The sequence below is a fragment of the Pocillopora verrucosa genome, chromosome 2 (assembly GCF_036669915.1).
Source record: "Pocillopora verrucosa isolate sample1 chromosome 2, ASM3666991v2, whole genome shotgun sequence".
In the NCBI taxonomy this organism is placed as follows: Eukaryota; Metazoa; Cnidaria; class Anthozoa; order Scleractinia; family Pocilloporidae; genus Pocillopora; species Pocillopora verrucosa.
Genome location: NC_089313.1, coordinates 19043951 through 19065335, shown reverse-complemented (window position 1 = coordinate 19065335; position 21385 = coordinate 19043951). Strand labels below are relative to the sequence as shown.

General features: G+C 38.1%; 3 protein-coding genes across 3 annotated transcripts; 2 read left to right on the top strand and 1 right to left on the bottom strand.

Annotated features, from left to right (window-relative positions):
* The first annotated feature begins 1163 nt into the window (after positions 1-1163).
* Positions 1164-10827, top strand: LOC131790544 (merlin-like). Its single transcript, XM_059107756.2, has 17 exons — positions 1164-1386; positions 1508-1636; positions 2967-3179; positions 3447-3515; positions 3912-3994; positions 4354-4429; positions 5050-5184; positions 5467-5541; positions 5631-5744; positions 6051-6173; positions 6471-6602; positions 6767-6855; positions 7017-7125; positions 7585-7688; positions 8102-8150; positions 8528-8620; positions 9538-10827. Exons 1-17 carry the CDS (start codon positions 1324-1326, stop codon positions 9586-9588), a joined length of 1707 nt encoding a protein of 568 aa, XP_058963739.1. The 5' UTR covers positions 1164-1323; the 3' UTR covers positions 9589-10827.
* A 555-nt stretch (positions 10828-11382) lies between these two features.
* LOC131790599 (transmembrane protein 234 homolog) lies at positions 11383-13669 on the top strand. Its single transcript, XM_059107827.2, has 5 exons — positions 11383-11515; positions 12055-12206; positions 12619-12685; positions 12808-12900; positions 13396-13669. Exons 1-5 carry the CDS (start codon positions 11500-11502, stop codon positions 13461-13463), a joined length of 396 nt encoding a protein of 131 aa, XP_058963810.1. The 5' UTR covers positions 11383-11499; the 3' UTR covers positions 13464-13669.
* A 144-nt stretch (positions 13670-13813) lies between these two features.
* LOC131790598 (fibrillin-1) lies at positions 13814-20199 on the bottom strand. The gene is made up of 11 exons (XM_059107826.2): positions 20047-20199; positions 18790-18935; positions 18221-18428; positions 17797-17919; positions 17432-17572; positions 16914-17045; positions 16373-16501; positions 15863-15985; positions 15159-15488; positions 14433-14585; positions 13814-14033 (listed from the first exon to the last, which is right to left on the bottom strand). The coding sequence occupies exons 1-11, from the start codon at positions 20120-20122 to the stop codon at positions 14014-14016; spliced, it is 1581 nt and encodes a 526-aa protein (XP_058963809.2). The 5' UTR covers positions 20123-20199; the 3' UTR covers positions 13814-14013.
* Positions 20200-21385: the final 1186 nt, after the last annotated feature.

Genomic DNA, 21385 nt, shown 5'->3' with positions numbered 1-21385 from the left:
AGTCAGACAGTCTCCTGTGGTGTGCCCCAAGGCTTGGACCACTTTTATTCCTAATCTATGTAAATGATTTTCATAATTGTTCAGTGCTTCTGAATTTCCATCTTTTTGCAGATGATGCAAATTTATTCTTTCAGCATAGGGATATTAAGATGCTTGAAAGTTTGATTAATTCTGAACTTGAGAAAGTTCTTACTTGGCTATGTGCAAATAAGCTTTCATTAAATATTGATAAGTCAAACTTTGTTATTTTCCATCCAATTCAAAGAAAATTGCCCAAACAGGCATGTTATCTATAAACAATCAGATGTTGACCCAGGAAACTTCCATTAGATACCTTGGAGTTTACATAGATTACAATATTAGTTGGAAGATGCACATTACTAATATTTCTAAAAAAATCAAGAGAAGTATAGACATTCTTTCTAAACTAAGTTATTTCTTAAGTACTAAAACACTACTTAGCCTGTACTATGCTCTGGTTGAGCCTTTTCTCAACTACTGCATAATTGCTTGGGGTAATACCTATCAAACAACTTTGCAACCTTTGTTTATATTACAGAAGAAAGCCTTAAGAATAATCACCTTCTCTAGTTATAACGAACATTCAAGTCCTTTATTTAAAGATCTAAATGTTGTAAAGTTGTTTGACATCATAACCTTTCAACTTGCAGTATTTATGTACAAGTTTCATAATAATCTTTTACCTCCTGTTTTTGATCCTTACTTTAATTCTGTTAGGATGATACATAATTATAATACCAGATTATCTAGTAAAATGTCCAATGCTATTCCAAAAGTCAGAACAAATTATGGAATTTTCAATATAAGATTTCAGGGTTCTAAAGTCTGGAATGATATAAGTGATCACATAAAGCTTATTCCTTTGAAAAGTTTTAAGAAAAACCTTAAGCTAATCCTTATTGAAAAATACTAATAATTTCTGTAGCCTTCTGTCGTTCTTTACTCTGATTTTCACAGCGTTTTTGATCTTGTTTGTATGACCTTGAATGTGCATGTCTTTGTGTGTGTGTATGTTATGTCTTTGTGTGTGTGTATGTTATGTCTGTGTGTGTTTGTGTATCTTATATCTGACCCAAATCATTGTATTAGACATTTTATGTCATCTACATGACATAGAGGGCTTTGGTCAGCGGCTGCTGAGAAGTAATGTTTATGATAGGCGATAAGCACGATAGGCACGCTAGATATTCTGAACATAGCACGAATATGTGTCGAAAAAAATCTCCATGAGATGTAGTGGATTTTCAGGAAAACTGAAGTGCAGTTAACTCTTTGTGAGGCCGCCCCAAATGGTGCGAAAATATGCCGAAGACGTACGATGTTCGCGTGACAACTCTCGATGCAGAGTTAGAGTTTTCTGTCGAGGTTGATATGTTGACAACATTTTGAAGTTTACATGAGATCTATTAAATCTAAATTTGCTTCATTCTCTGTTAAAACTGTTCCTTTGTAAACGTATGTATTTTTTCGTCTGTATTTCCTTTAGAGGAACTGCACTGGAAAGGATCTGTTTGATCTGGTTGTGCGAACATTAGGCGTGCGAGAAACTTGGTATTTCGGTTTGCAGTTTGTAGACAAGAAAGACATCGTTACATGGTTAAAATTCAACAAGAAGGTAAGTGTGGATAAAGTAAACAATTGTTGGCCTAAAGGCGATTTGGTTGATCGAAACTGAATAGGTTTCACTTAATTCTCAGTCGCAGTTCATCAACCTTCGCCCTGGTGTACACATAAAGATAGCGAGTAACTTACGGTTAATATTTATCTTCTATCGACTGCTCATCAACTCATAGAAACTTCCCACGTTCACGTTCAATTAGTACAGATGTGACGGGTTGAGTCACACCCTGAGTCTTTAAAACCATTAGTTGCTTTTTAATTGTGTAACTTGATATTCACACTTTCTTACTCCCTTCTTTCGATGCAGTTCATTTAGTAATGAAAATCATTGTGATGCTCGCAGCGCTCGATAACATGTAGTTTGATAATGAAGTGACTGCTTTCAAATTTGTGGCTAGTCGCTCGACCGATTTCATGCTGAGTTAATGATATATCAAAGAGCCATATTTAAAGCCGTTTTGAATTGAGTTTAGATTTTCAGAACGATCTCAAGAGACAGAGCTTGGGCTTAAACTGGGACTAAGTGATTCCATGTACACTGCAGGTGGCCGTCACTTATGTTTATTTTTCTATTGTGTTTATCTTGTTCGAACGAGCACTTTCCACTCCTGCCCCCTGAATGGAACAAAGCCCAACTTCTGCCAACCGCCGTTCTAAAATCTATTTGTTTTAAGCATAATTCAACTGACTAAATGAAATTATTTTAAGAAAATGAGAATTATGTGATGAAGCCTTAGAAGTGTTTGGATGCATTTAAAGTAGAATTTAATTAATTTTCATACATATGGTTTTACTTTTAGAAGGAAATTACTTCCTCTTCTGACTTGAATATTTGAAAGTAGTAGTCTGTCATAAACATGCCAGTCAAAAGTCTAATAAAACTATTTGTATGTCAATGTAGTATTCGGCTTAACTTAGATTATTAATTAAAGCACTTCAATCTGCGTTGAAAACTCCTGCCCTTATTCTCACAGTTCTAATTTTGTTTTTCAATTAAATGCAGCATGCAAATTGTTATGACTTCATTTCAAAAAGACATCTGAGTTGTTTTAACTATGATTTATTGTCTAGACTTTTTGCCATGACACAAAATCTTGTCCTACATTCTAAGTCAGCTATGCTTTGCATATGGCAAAACTGAACTCATAAGCAAGTGATGTCACTATCTCTTTGAAGCCAGCCCTTGTGACTATAATTTGTAATGACAAATTCTTAAAACGATAAATAGTCTTTGATAATAGGGAGACCTTTTTTAAAACTGATGTGACTTAACTGGTGTAATTTCACTTTTAAAATACTCTTAAATTGTTTATTCATCTCAAAAGGTTTTAGATCAAGACATTCCAGTGGTGAAGGATGAACCAGTCAGCCTTAATTTTCGCATTAAGTTCTTCCCTGAGGATGTGGCAGAAGAGCTGATGCAAGAAATCACTCAGCACTTGTTTTTCTTACAAGTGAAAGAGGCCATTCTAAATATGGATATTTTCTGTCCCCCAGAGGCTTCTGTTCTGCTGGCTTCATATGCTGTGCAGGCTAAGGTATTGATTTACCTTCACCCACTTATAGAAATATTACAGTGGGATTGTGGCATTTCAATTTTCCCAACCACTGTTTATAATGTAGTTTGAAAATATATTATTGAAGGATATGGAATGGGTAAATAAAAAACTTTTTCAGAAAATGAAAAAATCTTTTTACTTACCATAATTTTAAAGACACTGGCTGTGACTGTGAATTTGTCATGTGTAAGAGTAGCTTATTGTTTAGAATGTTGACATGGTAATTAATACAACTTTTTCTTCCAGTATGGGGATTATGACAAAGAATTCCACACACCAGGATTTCTGGCAAAAGATTTGCTGCTACCACAGAGGGTTGGTACAAATATGTCTCTTTTTGACAGGAATGGGGAGGTTTTGCCTCATGGTCAGGACAATGGATGTATAATCTGGAATTCCAGTCCTAAAAATAATTATATTCATCAAATATAACTACTGTACTAGTGCACCCAGTTCACATATGACTACTCCTGTAATTTCTTTGACTTTCAAATTAAGCAACTTTCTTGTAAGTGATTAGTTTTTCTTAAACATTGGGCTTTTGTGGGAATTTTGGGTTTTGAGAACTATTTTTTTGAGTCTTGTAAACTGTGTGTGTATAGATAGGATTAAACAGTACCTGCCTAACAACCTGCAATAATTGAAAGTTGCTTGTAAAAGATACTTCATGTTCTAGGTTACACCTTAATCATTTTCCTCTTTTACTCTCAGGTTATTGACCAATATCAGATGACCTCAGACATGTGGGAAGAGAGAATCACCTCATGGTATGCTGAACACAAAGGAATGAGAAGGTATGTTCAATCTGATCTCAGACTTTAATCAGAAATTGGCTTCGGCAAGTTGTCTTAAACTGATTTTGCTTGTTCACTCACTCATGCTTGCCTAGTCAATCCAAGGGCAGAAAAGAAAAATTATTGCTCTGAAAGACATATAAATTGTTAAAGGTTGCCAGCAAAACCTGGGATTGGGAGCTCATTGAAGAGCAATGCATACTTAGGGTGTGGAGAGAAAAATATTTTAAAAAGGGACTCAGGTATATTTGTGAACGGGAGGGGGGGGGGGGGGCGAAAGTCACAATCGGAAAGACTGGAAGTATATCAAATGCTGGGTGGATGAAGTTACCTTTCTCATATTTAATTTATGTGATTAGAGACGAAGCTGAGATGGAATACCTAAAGATTGCACAAGATCTTGAGATGTATGGTGTAAGCTATTTTGAAATCAAGGTAAGCTTGTAAATAAACTATTTAGTTAGATATCAATGTTATTAGGCTATGGTATTGAAGGACAGGAGTATTAACTGTAACTTGATGCAACATTTTTATGATTATTTGAGTAGTGAGTGACTTAAGCAAATGGTAAGAGATTGGAGAGGAATCTCTTGTGGCCTCATTGTATTGTATGTCTCTTGTTCATATCATGGCTTCTTCTGGCTTCTGCTGCAATTCTGAATTGATAGCTTAGTCACAATTCATAGGTGAAGAATATTATGGTATAAATGATGGGTTATTGTGTTGGAAACTGAATTCATTTCAAGATCTTTTTTTGTCAGTTTGCTGTGTTCTTGGGTAGGACTCTCTACACCCAGGAATAAGACTGGGCACCAACCAGCTGCCAGGAATATTTAATTAGATGTTGAGGGGGGGGGGGGAACTTCTTTGAACCATAATTGCATTCATGGTCCTCACTCCATGGGGAGTACCTGTACTTTTATTGGCTTTGATTTTGCCAGGATGAGCATCTGCAGGATTAGCAAGTCAACTTGTGTTCAGACCATAACTTTTTCAGAGATTTAAAGTTTGATTTGAAATTTGACGCAGCTTTTTTTTCCTCTCTCTCATTGCAGAACAGAAAAGGAACTGAACTGTGGCTTGGTATTGATGCACACTGCCTCAACATTTACGAAAAAGAAAATAAGCTCAACCCTAAAATTTCCTTCCCATGGAATGAGACAAAGAATATCTCCTTTCATGACAAAAGGGTAAATCCCTCTTATTTGTAATTATTATATTGAACTTGAGCAATAACCATAGCTTCCACCAAATACTGAATCTTGGATTTAAATAACCTATATCTTGGGTCCCAATAAACACATCTAGAACCTTGTGAGTTTATTTCAACACCTCTGCTATGTTACCTTTATTACAGGGATAGTAATTTTATTAGTAGACATTCGTTAGGATTAGAAATTTATCTAAAATACCCTGAAAAAACTTTGCTATTCTGCACAAAAGAATTTAAATAGAGCTAATTTTTTTTCCAGTTTCAGATCAAACCAGCTGATAAGTCTTCACCAGATTTCATTTTTCACGCAGCAAAACTAAGAGTTAACAGAGTGGTACGTTCAAGCATGAATTACATTCAAACTGTACTTAGTACTTTTTAACAAAACTGTAAACAAACTGATTGCAATTCCCCTGAATGCAGATTCTTGACTTGTGTGTGGGTAACCATGAACTTTTCACGCGAAGGAGAAAGCCTGATACGATGGAGATACAACAGATGAGGTCACTGGCCAAAGAAGAGAAAATGAGAAGACAGGTTGGTATGAAAACTGTCTTAGTGAGACATGCTTGTATTTCAGCGAGTCGTTGTCAACCTCAATTTTCTTACCGAGGGAGGCACTCGCCTCCCCCCCCACCCTTTTTGGGCCTTCCCTATCCTAGTGAAAAACTAAGAAGAGGAACAGATTCATTCCCAGACAACCAGGCGCATTTTTTATTTGTATGGTGTTTGGCTAGCATGCCGGCTTGCCTCTTTTTTCAGCGATTCAACCTGCTAGTTGAATGGTCGCGGAAAAGTAAATAAACTTTCCCTTTTTCTCTGAATTTGTGTTTGTATTGATAGATAGAGAGAGACAAGCTCATGAAAGAGCAGCAAGCACGTGAAGAAATGGCGCAACAAAAGGAAGAATTGGAGAAAAGATTGACTGAATTTCAAGACGAAGCAAATCGATCTAAAGAAGCTTTGGTAAATATTTTTAACCTACAAAGTTGAAAATCTCAAAGCTGTTGTCGACTCACCTCCGAAACTGAACTGTTGAAACGAACTTGAATCATGCGACCGATGTGGACCCTTCTCTGAAATAGGGAACGGGAGTCACAAAAATGACTCTTCGGGAAAACTCATCCATCCTGGTCGCGTTTGGATCTAGTTTTGTCTCTTGTGTCCAACATACTTCTAAGACCAGCAAATGTCGGAAGCGTCTGTCTTGATAGAGCAAGAGAAATGGCCGCAAATTTACCAGATTTTCTTTATCTGTTTCAGATTAAGTCTGAGGAAATGGGGGAATTGTTAGCAGAGAAAGCCAGAGTCGCGGAGGAAGAAGCGGCGCTGCTCGGGAAGAAAGCTTCTGACGCTGAAGAAGAAATAAAAAGACTCAGATTATGCGTTAGTAAGGTACAGGGAAGGCCTTTCCTTCAGTTAGCGGGAAAATACAAATGCTATGTAGTTTCCTGTCTTTTTTTTGCGGCCATCCCAGACGATCGAGCAATCCCCGATTGTCACTCAATATTTCTGACACATCAGAACTAACCTTAACACAGAGATGTTTTTATCTACAGTCAGGAGACGAGCGAATCGCGATTGAAAGAAGAGCTCGTGAAGTCGCTGAAGAAAGACTGAGACGAGTCATGCAAGAGGCCGAAGCCAGGTCAGGCTCACGTGATTAACTATCTTTTCCTGATGGAGCAATTATCAAGTCAGTGTCGAGGGTCATTGAATGAGATTTAAGTACTTTAAAGGTCACTAAAGATGTCAAAAGCCGTGGTATTGTTTCCTTGCAAGTCTTATGGTCGTTTTGCTTTCCCGTAGAGCGAGGGAAGCTTTGATGCTGAGAGAAGATTTAATGAAGTCCAGACAAGCTGAGAGGCTAGCTAAACAAAAGCTGATGGAAATGACTTCGTCTCCTGATTTTTTCTCTGTAAGTGGAAGAAAGCTTGTTGTGTTTGGATGCATTCATAATCCGGTTTTACCCTCCCTAAGGCCTTTTCAGAGTCAGGGCGCGGTGGTCCAAGTATTAGCTTGTTAAAACTTCGATCAAGAGGGGTGGGTCCAAGTCTCAGCTGGGTCTGCGTGTTATATTCTTTCACCGTGTCTCTCTCCACCCATCCACCCAGGAGAGACAAATAGTTACCATCAAACATTATCATGGAAACCTGAAGAATTGCTGTGATATTGACCAGCATCCCATTCAGAGTGAGTGTTGATACCCTAGTCGCCTCGTGATATGGAAACCGGGTTCAGCTTCGTTAGGAATGGGTTTAAGTTCCTAAGACATCTTAAATTCTGCTTTGATTTGCTGCCAGTGCTAACAGCATATTTTCCTTTATTTGCGCAAATCTTGTTTTCAGTTGTGTAACATTAGTGCCGTATTTTTCAGAGGTACGGGGATCCAAGGGAAATAATAGCCGACATTGACCGCAGTGTTGAGCAGTTAACAGATGGCGAGGTTTCTCAGCTTTCACGAGATTACGAGAGAGAGAGGTAATCGTTAATTTTGTTATCTCTTGAAATGAGCGTTATTTTTTCATAAGCTCAGTACCAGTGTACATTCATTTTTAAGGTGGATCGCAGATGCTTTTAGTGTGCTGCTTTGAAGAATTAGTATCACGACTTCTATGAAGAAAGAGTACATAATTTTATAGATATATGTACGATTGGTTTGAAGGAACTTTCCAAACTCTTATTAACGTGTTCTTATCCTCTCATACTAACTTCTTAAGAATGGCATTCTTCAGAAACAAGTCGTCGCCGCAGTCACTTATGATCATTGATTAGGAACCAAAAGTATTTTGAGAAGATATTTCTTGAGAGAATTACTCACTCAATTGTTTGAGTGTTAGTAAACAACTATAATATTTAGTATGGTGAAATTCCTTTTTATTTTTCTTTCCCAGAAACAGAAATATACAGCAGCAGTTAAGAGATCTCAAATCACAAATGGAGGTACAGAAGGTTTTACTTACATTCCATCAACTCATTAATTTAAGCTGAATGCCACACTTCCTAGAAAGTTTGATCGTGTAGTCTAATCGTCGTCCGGGTTAAAGTAACCACGAGAAGGATTGTTTTCGGTAGCAGTGACTGACTTTGGCTGGTACTTATGAGTTTAATTGCGCCTGTATAGTTTGTCCGCAGACGTTAGAACAATTATTGCGAGGTTATCCTGCGTGGCAGGACACTTTAGCCTGACGGCGGAGACGCGCACTCCACTTCGTGTTAGCAGCACTGCTCTGCTTAACTCAGTCACAGCTACTTTTCTGAGATGTTGCCAAGTAGCCCGCCCGTGATTGTATTTGTAACTTGTAACAAATCTTTTCCAGGGACTTAAGATCGATGACAGACAAACACGCTGGGATTATATTCATGATGAAAACATGAGACGCGGGGAAGATAAATATTCTACCTTACAAAAGGTAATGCCAACGTTTGAGCGCTTTTCGATTGTAAGACATAAAAGCGAAAACGCATGTTAACCGCTATAGCCAATCAGAAAATAGAAAAGTATCCCAAGGAGCCAGTGAGAACTCAAAATAAGTTCAAGCAAACTACCTTAAACACTGGAAAGCACAAGCGACTTGTTCATAACTAATTTGCGTTTTGCGTCTGATTGGTTGCGAACGTGGTGTGGGTTTTCTCGACCAATCACGTAGCCTGGTAAAGCAGAATCAATGCAATGCCAGATAACTCTCGACATTCAGTTGATCACTGCCCCATAGTGACGAAGTTTTGTGCCTGTGCGAATTAAAGGTGAAGTCGTATCTTTATTGTTGTAACCCTGTTAATTCTACCACCTTCATATGGCTCGACGTTTGCCTCAATAATGGAATTAAACTTCTGGTGTTCTTATGGGTTTATAATATAGATAGATTTCTGTCGGTATTGTATACTTTAAAAACTTGTCACCTTCCTTATAAAACTCGAACAACGTTGATTGCTGACAATGAAATGATTTCAATTGTTCGTTATTCAAAGCGGTTCAGGAGAAGAAATCTGTCGAAGAGAAGCCCCCTCATTAACTTCAATGCGTTAACCCTTTAACTCCCAGATCAAATTTGTAATTCTCCTTACTGTCAACCATAAAATTCTTATGTTGGTTCAGAGAATTTTGTATTTAATTAACTAACTATCCCCAAATTGATATTTTCTTTGTTCTTATCACTTATCTGGTTGATATTGTATTTATATTGTAAGGAGAAATTCTATCTTGGTCACTCATGGGAATTAAAGGATTAATTGCGCTCCTAAAGCAGTTATCATGTCGCTGTTGTGTGGTTGTTTTACTTTAACATCATTGACTATCTCCGTTTTTTTTTCCTTGTGCGTGTGCCAGATTCAAACAGGAACTTCTACAGCAAGGATTCAATTTTTTGAAGAGTTATGATAGAGTATCTTTGAAGAAAAAAGACTTTTTCCCAGTATTTAATTCATTATGCGTTACTGAGATATTTAATACAGATTGTACAAGTTCATTCATCGTTCTCCACGGTGAGCGAGGCTCCTAACAGAAGTCGTTATGAACAAAGGATATTTTTTTATTTTAGTAAAACTAGCGCTTTTTGTTGGTAATTTTATGAATGGTTCCCTGCAAGATGAAATCTGTTTAAAATCTGTAACACCATGCAATCTGATTTACAGTGTCACCAACGTTTGCATTAGGTTATAAATTTTGTGTAAATTTGCTTAGCTCTTTCAAATAAAATTCAAATGGAGATAGCCCTGCAGGCAATGGCAACCAATTAATCATATTTTGGGAAAAAGAGCTTAAATTATGTTGGGCTGTATGCAATAGAGATAGATACGTATGGGTTTTTAATGGGCGGGGGGGGGGGGGGGGAATAGCTGCCTAGATTCTAAGCCCGCCTTAGTACGTTATATATGTTGTATCTACTGATTGCTTAGAGCATTGGTTTGTAATACTTACATTAACTTAGAAAGACGTTAAAAACGGCATATCTTGAGTATATTTCAAGAAAGTGCAATAGCCATTCAAGTAATAGTTTGGATATTGATTAATTTATTTGAAATGGTATACGTAAAAGGAACGACAACTTGCCTGTCACAGATAGTAATCCCGTTAGTGGGTTTCTTTACTCTTCTCAAGTAAACCTAGTAAAATTACACGTTCAATGTATTTCAGTCGTAGATTGGGTTTTAGCTACTCAGGTTTCTTTCCAAGTAGGATCGCCTGTCCCCATTAGTGTGTCAATCGCGATTCGAAAAAATAAGATCGAAGACTATGGACGGCTGCGTTATATTTCTTCCAATCAGTTTTCGGCATGGCATGTGTATCCCTTTGTAATTTCACTTTTCGCTGGATAACGGACAACTAAGTTACAATTAGTCTCTCCTTGTAGCATCAATGGATTTAGGGTGAATCGGATTGATATCATCCCAACGCTTTAGGTATATGAATCTATGTGAAATAGATTTAACTGAATATTTATAGTAGTATTAATAGCACATTAGGGTCGGTAAAAAGCTATCTTTATTTCAAAAGGCGAGTGAACTTACTGGCCGGGGGAGGAGGTAAGAAAGGGTCTCGTCCCAGATTTCCACGATACGACGTGATAGCTTTCTCCGCATTCACCAACAACATCCTGAAATAAAACAAATGAAAACATGGAAGCGTACTGCTATTACCTTGTCAATACACTAGTCGAGCAAATGTTTCTTGAATTTTTCTTGTAAAGAAAGGAAAACGAATTTAATTCTCGTCTTTACTGAAAAGGTTAGACCCAGAATTTCGCCGGGAACCACAACGGGATTGCGCTGAGGTTCCCCCCGGAACCATTCCGGAAACCCACCCGATATCGCGCCGGGATACCACCAGCATTGTGCCGGATTTCCCTGCCCGTCAACTCCTTGCAAGTATTCGAAAATGATTGGAATTTAACTGAATCAGGACGTGTTCTCAATATTGCCCGATCAACTGCGCTGGCAGAATTTCCAAGACCTTGCCTTCCTAAACCTTACCTTTGAGTATGATGTGCTCACTTGAGAGGGAGGGCACATGGACCAAGATACAGCAATTTGTTCATGTGAACACTTATGCTGGGTGAAAACTTGAAATTTTTAGTGAAGTTCATTTTGGTAACTAAACCGAAATGTCTTACCTGAACATATATAGAGAGAACTGCCTTTCCTGCACTGCCGTGAGGGAATAGGTTGTACTCGTCTCCAGTGCCTCATCTGATTTAAACATGGCGGATGTATCTGTGTTGTTACTAGCTCTTTAGAATATTTTACTTTATTTTCATTAACAGAGCGATTTATAGCCTCTTATATATAAGCAATGGATGATACTGTTAGTAAGTACAATTTTGGCTTATTTCAGTGTATTGCAGTTTATTCTACTTAGAAAAGGAAACATTCTAAAACTATGTAGAGGGTGCGCGAACTTGACAACAATTATAGTCTAACGACCAAGACGCTCATATTACCAACTGCACTGTGCCAAAACAAGCTCAAGAAATGAAGCAACCTCTTTTTCTGAACTACCGTATATCAATTATTGCGTATGCGCTGCAAGATGTCATCACCCTTTCATCCCAAAGATTTCAACACAGTTTGACATGCAGGTCTTGTGATTTGAGTTCTGTGAATGTAGTGATCAATCAAACCATGACCCTAATTTGATGCTTTGCTAACCTTATCAAATGTTTTCTTGACAATGTGCTGATATTTTGTGGAGAAATTTCATATTGATCATACACAGGAGTGAAAGGATTAACAGTAAAAAGAGTTAGGAAATTTAAGGATCAAACATGGCCCAGGAACCACATGAACCTTACTGTCTTGTCATGCCTGTTATGTAATAATGTTTTTATTACTCTGCCTGATCTTGTAGCTAATGCATTCTGGTTGTGCATTGTGTCTCTATTATGGGGCTCCACAAATCCTCTTATAAGACAAGGAAGTCAAGGAATAGAGGATATTCACAGACCAAGTCGCATTGGTCAGTTTTTTGCAGAAGTGCTTTTTCTTGTATCCAACTGGAGGGTGAGATATTTTTAATAATTGAATTGTGATATTTAAATAAAAGAAGGTAAACAGAAGGTAACAGTTGATTTTTCAATCTTTGTTCGGCTTGGGTGAGGATGTCTTTGTAAATACATAGATTCCACGCATACACAGAGGTACAGTGTATCCCCTAGAAATATTAAGCCCCCGATCCTTCCAAAAAAATACATATACATCTATTTTAATTTACAAGTCCAATTTTTAATTTAATCACTGGCACTAGGTAATCAATGCCTGCCTGTGTCTACTACCTAAAGACACAGGCTCTTCTCTCTACTCATTAGGCATTTTCCCCCTTTGAAATTCAAAATGATGGTCATGAATCACTTGTCTAAGTTATAGCTATGTCAGGCTCACTGATAAATAGTCTGGTGGATTTTTTCCTCTACAGTATTTGATTCCCTTTTTGTTAAACCAGTGTGGGTCAGTGGTTTATTACCTGACACTTGCATCTGCAGGTTTGTAATTAGCAACAAGTTTTGTTTGCTGTTGTTTTTTTTAATCTTATATACTTCTGAAGAACCATACTATATTCATTAGTATTTGTTATTACCAGTTATTGATGCCATTCATTTTCCAGATTTGTCCGTTGCTGTGCCAATTACTAACTCTTTGACTATGATCATCACAACATTGACTGGGAAGCTTTTAGGTGAAGACAACATTAATGCAGGTATTGATAATAAAGAAGTCCCTTGTAAGACAAAATACAACTCAACAAAACTCAATGAAAGATGCACAGTTAAAAAAATAATAATAATAAACAGCTTTTGTGATAGTTTATGGCCACACATGGGAACTCCATGGTTGCTTTTATGGGAGAATAGGTGGTTTGGTGGTTGGGATGCCAGACTCCAAGTGGAGAGAGCTCTGGTCTAAAGCCTTGGATAGGAATAGGAATAGAAAAAGGTTAAAAGAAAATTGACAGGAGAAGCGAATCCTGACAAAATGGGAGAGCAGGGTACCTACAGTGGACTGACATCCTGGTCAGGAGTAGCAACAATACTCCAAGTTGCTGGATGGTAGAGAAATCTTGACAAGCTGTAGCTGCTATGCTATTCAGTTGCCCTAAAATATTTTTATATTTTGATGAATGCAAGAGTGCAAAATCTTATTTCTTCATGCCATGCTTTGGATCAAGTTCTTAAGAATGCTGTTTTATTTGCAGGAACATTTCTTGGAATGATGCTCGTTGTAGCTGGGGTGAGCATTTGTGTTATGGATAAAACACTATGAATCAACATAACAATCCAAAAACTAGAAGATTGTCCTCTCAAAATGGAGGTGGTTGGGGATAATCAGAGCACATGCTGTCAAAACATTGCGCTGGTAATGGTAGTCAATCTTTGAAACTGGTTATTTGTTTGCTCTGATCTGCACCTATGGACCAAGCAGTTGAGAGTACTAATCAAATTATCAGCAATATATATTTATTTGTAAATATGAGGTCAATAAGAGTTTTTTAAAATTATGCTGGTGTTTCTCTTATTTGGTGAATAGAAGTTAATCTTTCTCAAAAAAAGTACACTTAAAATCACAATTATGAAAATATCATTACCTTAGACTTACAAACACAAATGACAACATTTAGAAATGTGTAGAGTAAGTTTTACTAGTCATGTATTGTTTATCACAGGAATACAAACATGATTTCTATCGATAGACAAAAGAAAAAGCTTTCATTTAATAATTTCAATTTACTGCTGTTACTGTAGTCAGCTTTTTTCACTTTTGTGCAATTGTCCAGTCCCTGTCAAGCAGTTTGTTTCTCAGGACACCTGTTGCCTTAGGAACCACCTGTGGGCTCTAGGTAAAGAAAAACCAAAAAGATTAATTTCATGAGAAATAGAGACTATTGTAGTAGTATCCTTTAAACGTTTATATGAGGCATAAAGCATGGCATTCTTGCACCTTGGACCAAATTCTAAAGTCTGTCATATTGCACTCTCATGAACAGGATATTATTCAAAGCAAAAAAAGTTTGACTGTAATGTGTAGTAGACGATCATTATTTGTATGTACAGTAGTTATGTGCAAATGGTTTGCTCTAAGCCAATGGGAAAAAAAGGAAAATTGCATTTTATGATCTTGAACACTATTTGCACCCAGAAATGTGGCAATATCCATCACCTGCTCATAATTGTTTAACTCATAGCTCATGAGAAGGAAACACCTTCCAACAGTCATGGTTACAACAGCACTTACTCGTGTACAAAACAGGTTTGGAGCACACACTCTGGCATCCGTCAAAGCAGCACATTTTAGCCAGGGGGCAATCCTTGTCCGTCTTGCACTCGTTCTTTACAGGAGCAACACACTTGTCTGGTTTGGGCAGAGGTGGACACTTCAGGGGTTTACCTACAGAACAACAGTGATTTACACAGTCACGTAACGATGAAATAAATTCGATTTAGTCGTTTAACTCTCGCGTGAGAAGCGCGTGCAGCCCCTTACTCAAGAAAATATAATAATCTACTGAGCTGAGATACAAAATTTTTTTTTACAATCGCCCAACACCGAGTGGGCATTTCGGGTAAACAAAGGGTACTTTACTGTGACTTACTCCCGGTCTTTTCTAACTAACTGCCGTTAGGCTTAATGTTTGTATTAGGTCTACACGTACTCTTCCCTTGACAGTACAGCCATATAGGTTACCGTGCAGTACAGAGTTAACGACGATTAAATAGAGAACTAAACGTCAAGACGTCAAGAAATCTCGTTGAGCGTATGATCGTTTTTGCGTTAATTACTTATATAGAAGTAAGCAAGTTCTGAAGACGTCTGGAACTCATGCATTTTTTTTGTGGGGTCTTATACACATAAGCACAAAAACACAACCGTAACCAGCCCTACATGTAAGTGAACCGTTAAGTGGCGCTAAACATCGATTCTTCGTTTTAATCAAAGCTGCCCAAAAAATAAAGGTCTCACCGCAAGAATAAACAACAGACAAATGGTTGTTGGGTCCACGGCAAACACGGCTAAGGGCAGATTCGGCTTTGACTTCACATGTATTTTCCCAGCCACACAATCTCTCGATCTCCTTTGTCACGTTTTCGGAACAAGGCAAAGTGTCAGGGCTCTTGCTATCGACTTGGGCGATGAACTGTTTGTAAGGACAAATTGTTGGATCTCCAGTATCACCGTACTTTGCTTCGAAAATTATGAGCGATTTCAAAGGATCTTTGCAGGACATTCTCAGCGATTCTCCTTGGCAGGCATTGTCTGTGTTGACGGGTCCAAAACCTTCAATTTTTACATCTGAAAATAAGTGAAATCTGGTCAAACAACTTAGGAAAATCTCAGTAAGTTGGCATAATGGTCAACATGTTTCAGACCACCAAGTTTTACTTCAGATTTCGAAGTAAACAGTGGTGTTCATTAAGCAGTCCTCCACTACAACAACAATCTTTTCATTCCTAAGAATTTCCAGCTTGAATCCAGGCTTTCACTTTACACAAGGAAAAAAAGTTTTCTAGCGCAATCGCTAGAAAACTCCACAGGAAAAGTAGAGACTTAAACCTTGCTTTCCCGCTGACGTTGCGTTCTTCTTAACTCTTAGAAACTTCTTACTACTATTGTAGTTTTATAACGATGATGATAATATTATATACATGGAAAAAAGTGCAACCTACCCCTGCATGTTTTGCCATTGCTATCCAGGAAAAACCCCAGATGACAGCTGCAACTGAAGGAACCATTTGTGTTCGAGCAAACTTGATCGCATCCACCGATGTTCGCGGTGCATTCATCGTCATCTGGTGAGTTAGATATGTAAGCGTTACTGATCATGCGTGAGGCCTTAATGGCTTCATGTTGGCCAAGTTTTTTTTTGCTTTTTTTAATCTTGTGGATCGAGTCGAATGTGAAATCCACGAAAAAGCGAAAGAAAAAAAAAACCAACCAATTTTAAAATAACTTTGATAATCGTAATGATCACCGAGAGGGAAAGTCATATCCATCCATCGTGACTAAGGAGGTGCAGCTCATAAATACTCACTGAGTGGCAGGAAGATTTCTAGATAGATTTTGCTTTTGAAGGACCAAAGCATGCTGTCTCGAACGGGTAAGGTGCACAGGTAACCATTTAGTGCACATTATTTCCTTTACTTTGCCAACCCAGGGAGCTAGCCATAATTACAAACCTTCACAGGTTTTCGAAACTTCGTTGAACTTATATCCAGGTTTGCATTGGCAAACATAGCTCCCGGGAGTGTTAACACATTGGGCCTCTCCACAGTCCGGTTGCCTGTAACTATTACATTCGTCTGTATCTGATTCAAGAGAAAAAAAGCAAGGCATGTCAAGGGAAAAGATGTCTACTGAAGGTCAAAGTTAACTGGATCCAATCTGACATTAACATTATCCGCAAGGATTACGTTGACCCCGCAATTTAAGTGGATGTAGATTTCCCGCAGAACATTGTAGCTGCCGAACACTTTAATTTCTTAGTTCTTAAGCTAAATACGAAAGGTAAAAAGACTCAGTTTTGTAAGCTTAAATATGGAGTGGTTATTCGTGAGCACAATTTATCCGAGTCCAACCAACGTCTTTTAAAGTGTACTTCAAGAGTCGAACCTTCCAGACGAACAGTTAGATGATTATTTCTAAACATGAAAATAAACGGATTTGTGAGGTTCGATAGGAAAACCAACGTCTTGAAAACCATGGAATTAATTTCCTTACCCCGGCATGTCTGTTTGCCGTCTTTATAGCCTGATTGGTACCCTTTGGGACAGGTACAGTAAGAGTAACCTATTCTGTTATGACAAACCCCAACACCACACCGGTTCGGAACCTCTTTGCACTCGTCAATATCTCGATGGAAAAGGAAAATAATATCAGAATTTGCCGGTCAAAACAGAGAGTGGATTCACAAATATCAGCATTAGTTAATAAGTTTTATTGTACGCCCTAATTTAACTCACAGGTCTCTCATTTTCTCTTGTAGAATATGGGTGGAGCAAAATTTTTGTAGCTAAGATTTGTCAATTTTACTCACCTCAGGGAAACTAAGCATTCAAAATTCCCAGAACGTTTAATATTGAACTTGGTACTAACAATGTCGAAGCTGTCATACACGGGGAAAATGAAATACCTTCAGCAATAAGACCTTCCAATGGTGTGTAAGTTATATTTATTGATTTAAATGACAGAACCCAACCTTCAATCACTCTTACAAGCAAGTATCAATAAACACCTACCGCGGCATTTGTTGTGCCTTAAGTCTTTCTTGTAACCATGCCAACAGACGCAAGTGGTAACACCGTGTGCAAGGTCCTTGCAACTTGACTTAGTTGTGTAAGGACACTTTTGTCGTCCCTCGAAGTAACAACTATTGACGCCTGTGAAAATATTGTAAGTTGGAAATGAGTGTGGATCATTGAGACCTGGAGACGAAACGCAGTCGTATCTTCACAAACGCGTTCAACCTTCTGTGTTGTAATTGTTCTAGCTTCACGAGGACTAAATGAGCGTTCTTGCGTAGTGCTAATTCTTTAGTCACATTTTTCAGCAAAACCCTACTTTTAAACATATTTTAAAAGACAAAACTTGATTTACCACAAACCTTTGCACGTCTGCGAGTCATACCCCAGTTTGTAACCATCGGGACACGAGCATTCACGCTTCCCATTTACCAGGTTGCATGTGTGCGAGCATCCACCATTGTTGTTCACACAAGGGTCGATGTCTGAAAGGAAACTTATGTCAATCTTGGCTTAACTGCGTTGCACCTAATATGTGTACTTACTCCTTGGGTGTACCAGCTTACTGACACGCTGTAACAGCCCCACCCCTTCTTTCGATCACACTATCTTCAAATCCTATCGACCAGTTTCTTTCCACATTTTCCGCCATCTTAACCAACGTGGACATCAACAGCTACTATGAATTTGCAGTGTTAATGTAAAATCTTCCATAGGATATTGTTAAAAAATTCCTTACGGGTGAGGGGTCAGTAGTTAAAGAAAAATAGGGTCACTGAAACTTACCAAAGCCTCGGTAACTGATTTTGAATCCTCTTGCGTTCACATTCATATCGGTTTTGAAGGTCATTTCCACTGATTCACCGTCTAGTTTGATGCTCAGTACACGAGGATTCAGTGACCCGCAAACAGCGATTCTTTCGTTGCTATACCGACCTTTTTTCACTTTGATTTCAAGGAAGTCGAATTTTTCACAGTTTGTAGATCCTTCAAGCTTAATGGAAAATAATAACAAAAAACCGTTGAGAGAAATCGAATGCAATGACCTAATTGGCAAGTGGAACAATTTGGGAGGGATGGAGGTCGCGATAGCTACATGTGCGCTTTTACAGCCTGGGGTCAGTACATGCAAAGGAAACTAGCGTGAAGGTTATACCAACATTATTAACTTTGCCAGAAAATTTTCCTCCAGTCTAAGTCGCTTAAAATATAAAATGGCAACACTGATGCACGGAAAGGTGTATGACTCAAGCGATATTTGCACGGCTTTTGCTAAGAAAACAAAATCTTGCAACTTGACTTCGCTCCACAATTTCGCGCAGTAAATAGGGAAAAGCTTTTGATTATTTACTTACCAAGAAGTCCTCAATAGTGATATTCACATGGGACTTGTAAGGAGAGATCTTCCATCTACAAGTGATACCATCTGGATAGTCGTTTGGGTAATTTGGTGAAGTTATTTGTCCAGTTTCATTGTTAAGGACACCGCCACATTTTGCTTCTGTAATAATTTAGATGTAAAGAATGATTGAATGTGACACAGAGATTTAGTCAAAACTCGTTATTAAAAATCTCTGAGCCATATATGAATTCTAACATCATGGCCTAGAATCAGTAATCTTTTTCGTTGAAAAAAATTGACACTTTCATATATTCTCGTCTGTAAAGTGGAGAGGCACTTCCGGAATTCCTCTCTACAAGAGATGGGCCATTAAAAGGTGAGCAAAAGCGCGCACAGAGGAAAACGCCGTGAAGTAAAAAAAGATTAACCTGCATCATCAGAAAGTAAAAGCTGTCCTACGCAGAAAAAGTTATTTCGACTTTCCCACTTGGTATGCCATAAAACTTTAATCTTTCAAAATCCTTTACCCCTCCTTAATTTTTCTTAAGGTCTATTATTTAATAATGTGACGTGACTTCTAAATTACTACAGCTGTCCTTTTCCTAAAAAAACGTCTAAAGTAGCCATGTATCAGGACCAAAGTATTTGGCAAACAGCTCTGACTAAAAAATCATGCTGTCAAGCTTGGTTTACAATTACTTTATATAGGGAAAGGAAACCACACCATGGGAAATCGCCAACTGAATCATGGCTGAATAATAACTTTGAGTGACCCAACTGTCAACACTTCCTAGTTAAACTAGACAGAGATATTCTGGTAGAGACAAAATATTTTTACACATGCCGATGTGAAAGTTTCTCTTAAGATTTTAACCGACGAGTTACACACTTTTTGACAATTCTACTCTTGCTCTATGCCAAAATACTTCGGCATTTTCCGGAAAACCATGCTTAAAAAGGTGAGATTGACTGTAGTGAGAGATCAGTTGAGGTGAGATGAGACAAAATGTCAATCGGGTGTAAACGAATAACTAAAACAAATTGCGAAATCGGTAAACAGTGTTAAGCTTTCCAGTGAAAAGTGCCTCACTGAACTTTATTTGGGGTACAACAGTGACAGAACCACAAACTTCATTTAACCTTTTCTCCACGTTTAAGATTTAAAATTATCACAAGGAGATCAATTTGATGGGGATCGAGACTAGAATCAGCGCTTATCAAACCTTGACTTAAACAAAGCTTTCGAGTGAGACAAAGTTTATTCCCTTACCTTCAACCGCCAGAGATGAGCCAAAGAAATACAGCAAAACGAACGCAGTACTGAAGATCGCCATAACTATGTGCATTTCTTCTTGAGCTGTAACTCTGACTGCACTGACGCAAAAAGCGAATGCTCTAGAGCTAAGTGTAAATGACTGACAGCAGGCTAGTTAGGATCACATTACATCTCTGCCCACGCGGCACGCGCGCCTTCTTCGTAAAGACGTGACCTCGAAGTTCTTCCGTCTGTTCATGCAATTCCCGAGGAGGAGGACCCAGGGAATGACCCAGGGAATAATGGAGAGCACGTTTGACCGGGTATAATGGTGATAAAACTGTTATGCAAACCAAGAGGGCGAGTAAAGCCTCGAAATCAACGATGTCTTGTTTCAGCTTTCTGTGGTCAGGTTTAAATCAATTTCCAGTTATAACTTTGGTTATTTCGATAAAATGAGATCATCTGAGATAAATTGCACCAAATTATCTTGCATCAAGTTAGCTTGTGGTTCAAATAAATCATGCAATTATTCAAGGCTTGCATATAATAATCCACATCATAACGAACTATTCCATGGCCAAAAATGGTGGCGAATTGAAAACTTTTCATTCACCAGGTAACCAGTTTTATCCATTCCAATACTTTTGGTGAAAGAATGAGGACTTCGTACATTAATTCTACATATAATGAGCCACCATTTTTGTTACTGTTTCGCAATAATTTCGGCGAAACTCTTATCTTTTCAGTGTCCACCAACTATTCTTTATTCCAGTGTATCCTCTTGACGAGAATCTTTGTCCTTCCATCCTGTGACCACTTTTTCTATCCTTAAAATAAAAATAGTGAATGTGATTAGGGAATGCAAACTGTCTCAGAACGAAGACGCACAATCTTAGGACATTAAAATTTGATTTCTATATAATTCGTTCCCACTGAAGCACAATTAAAGAAGAAAGGGAAAACACGAAGACTTTTCGAAATGTCTTGTGAAATGAAGCAGAGGTAGAGTTTGTAGAATAGCCGTCTCATATCCCGTGGCCATATTAAACTATGAAATAGTCCTCTTTGAAATCTTCACATTATTGAGTCACAGAGAGATAGCCATGAATTTCTCTTCAAATATTTGACAATCACGGGTTCTGCTTTTCTCGAAGGCAACACCCTAATTCAATCAAACTTCGAGTTGATGGGCCGCTTCGCGATTCGCGTTTTGTCGTTTATATGATACGACAAGTTTAGCTGTCTAAAGGAATTTAAAACAATATTTCCCTCACTTTGTGTCGTTAGCAACACCAAAATCCTTCTGTTACACTCCTGAAATAGTCCAATGTCGTCGTCTTTCTAGAGTGCA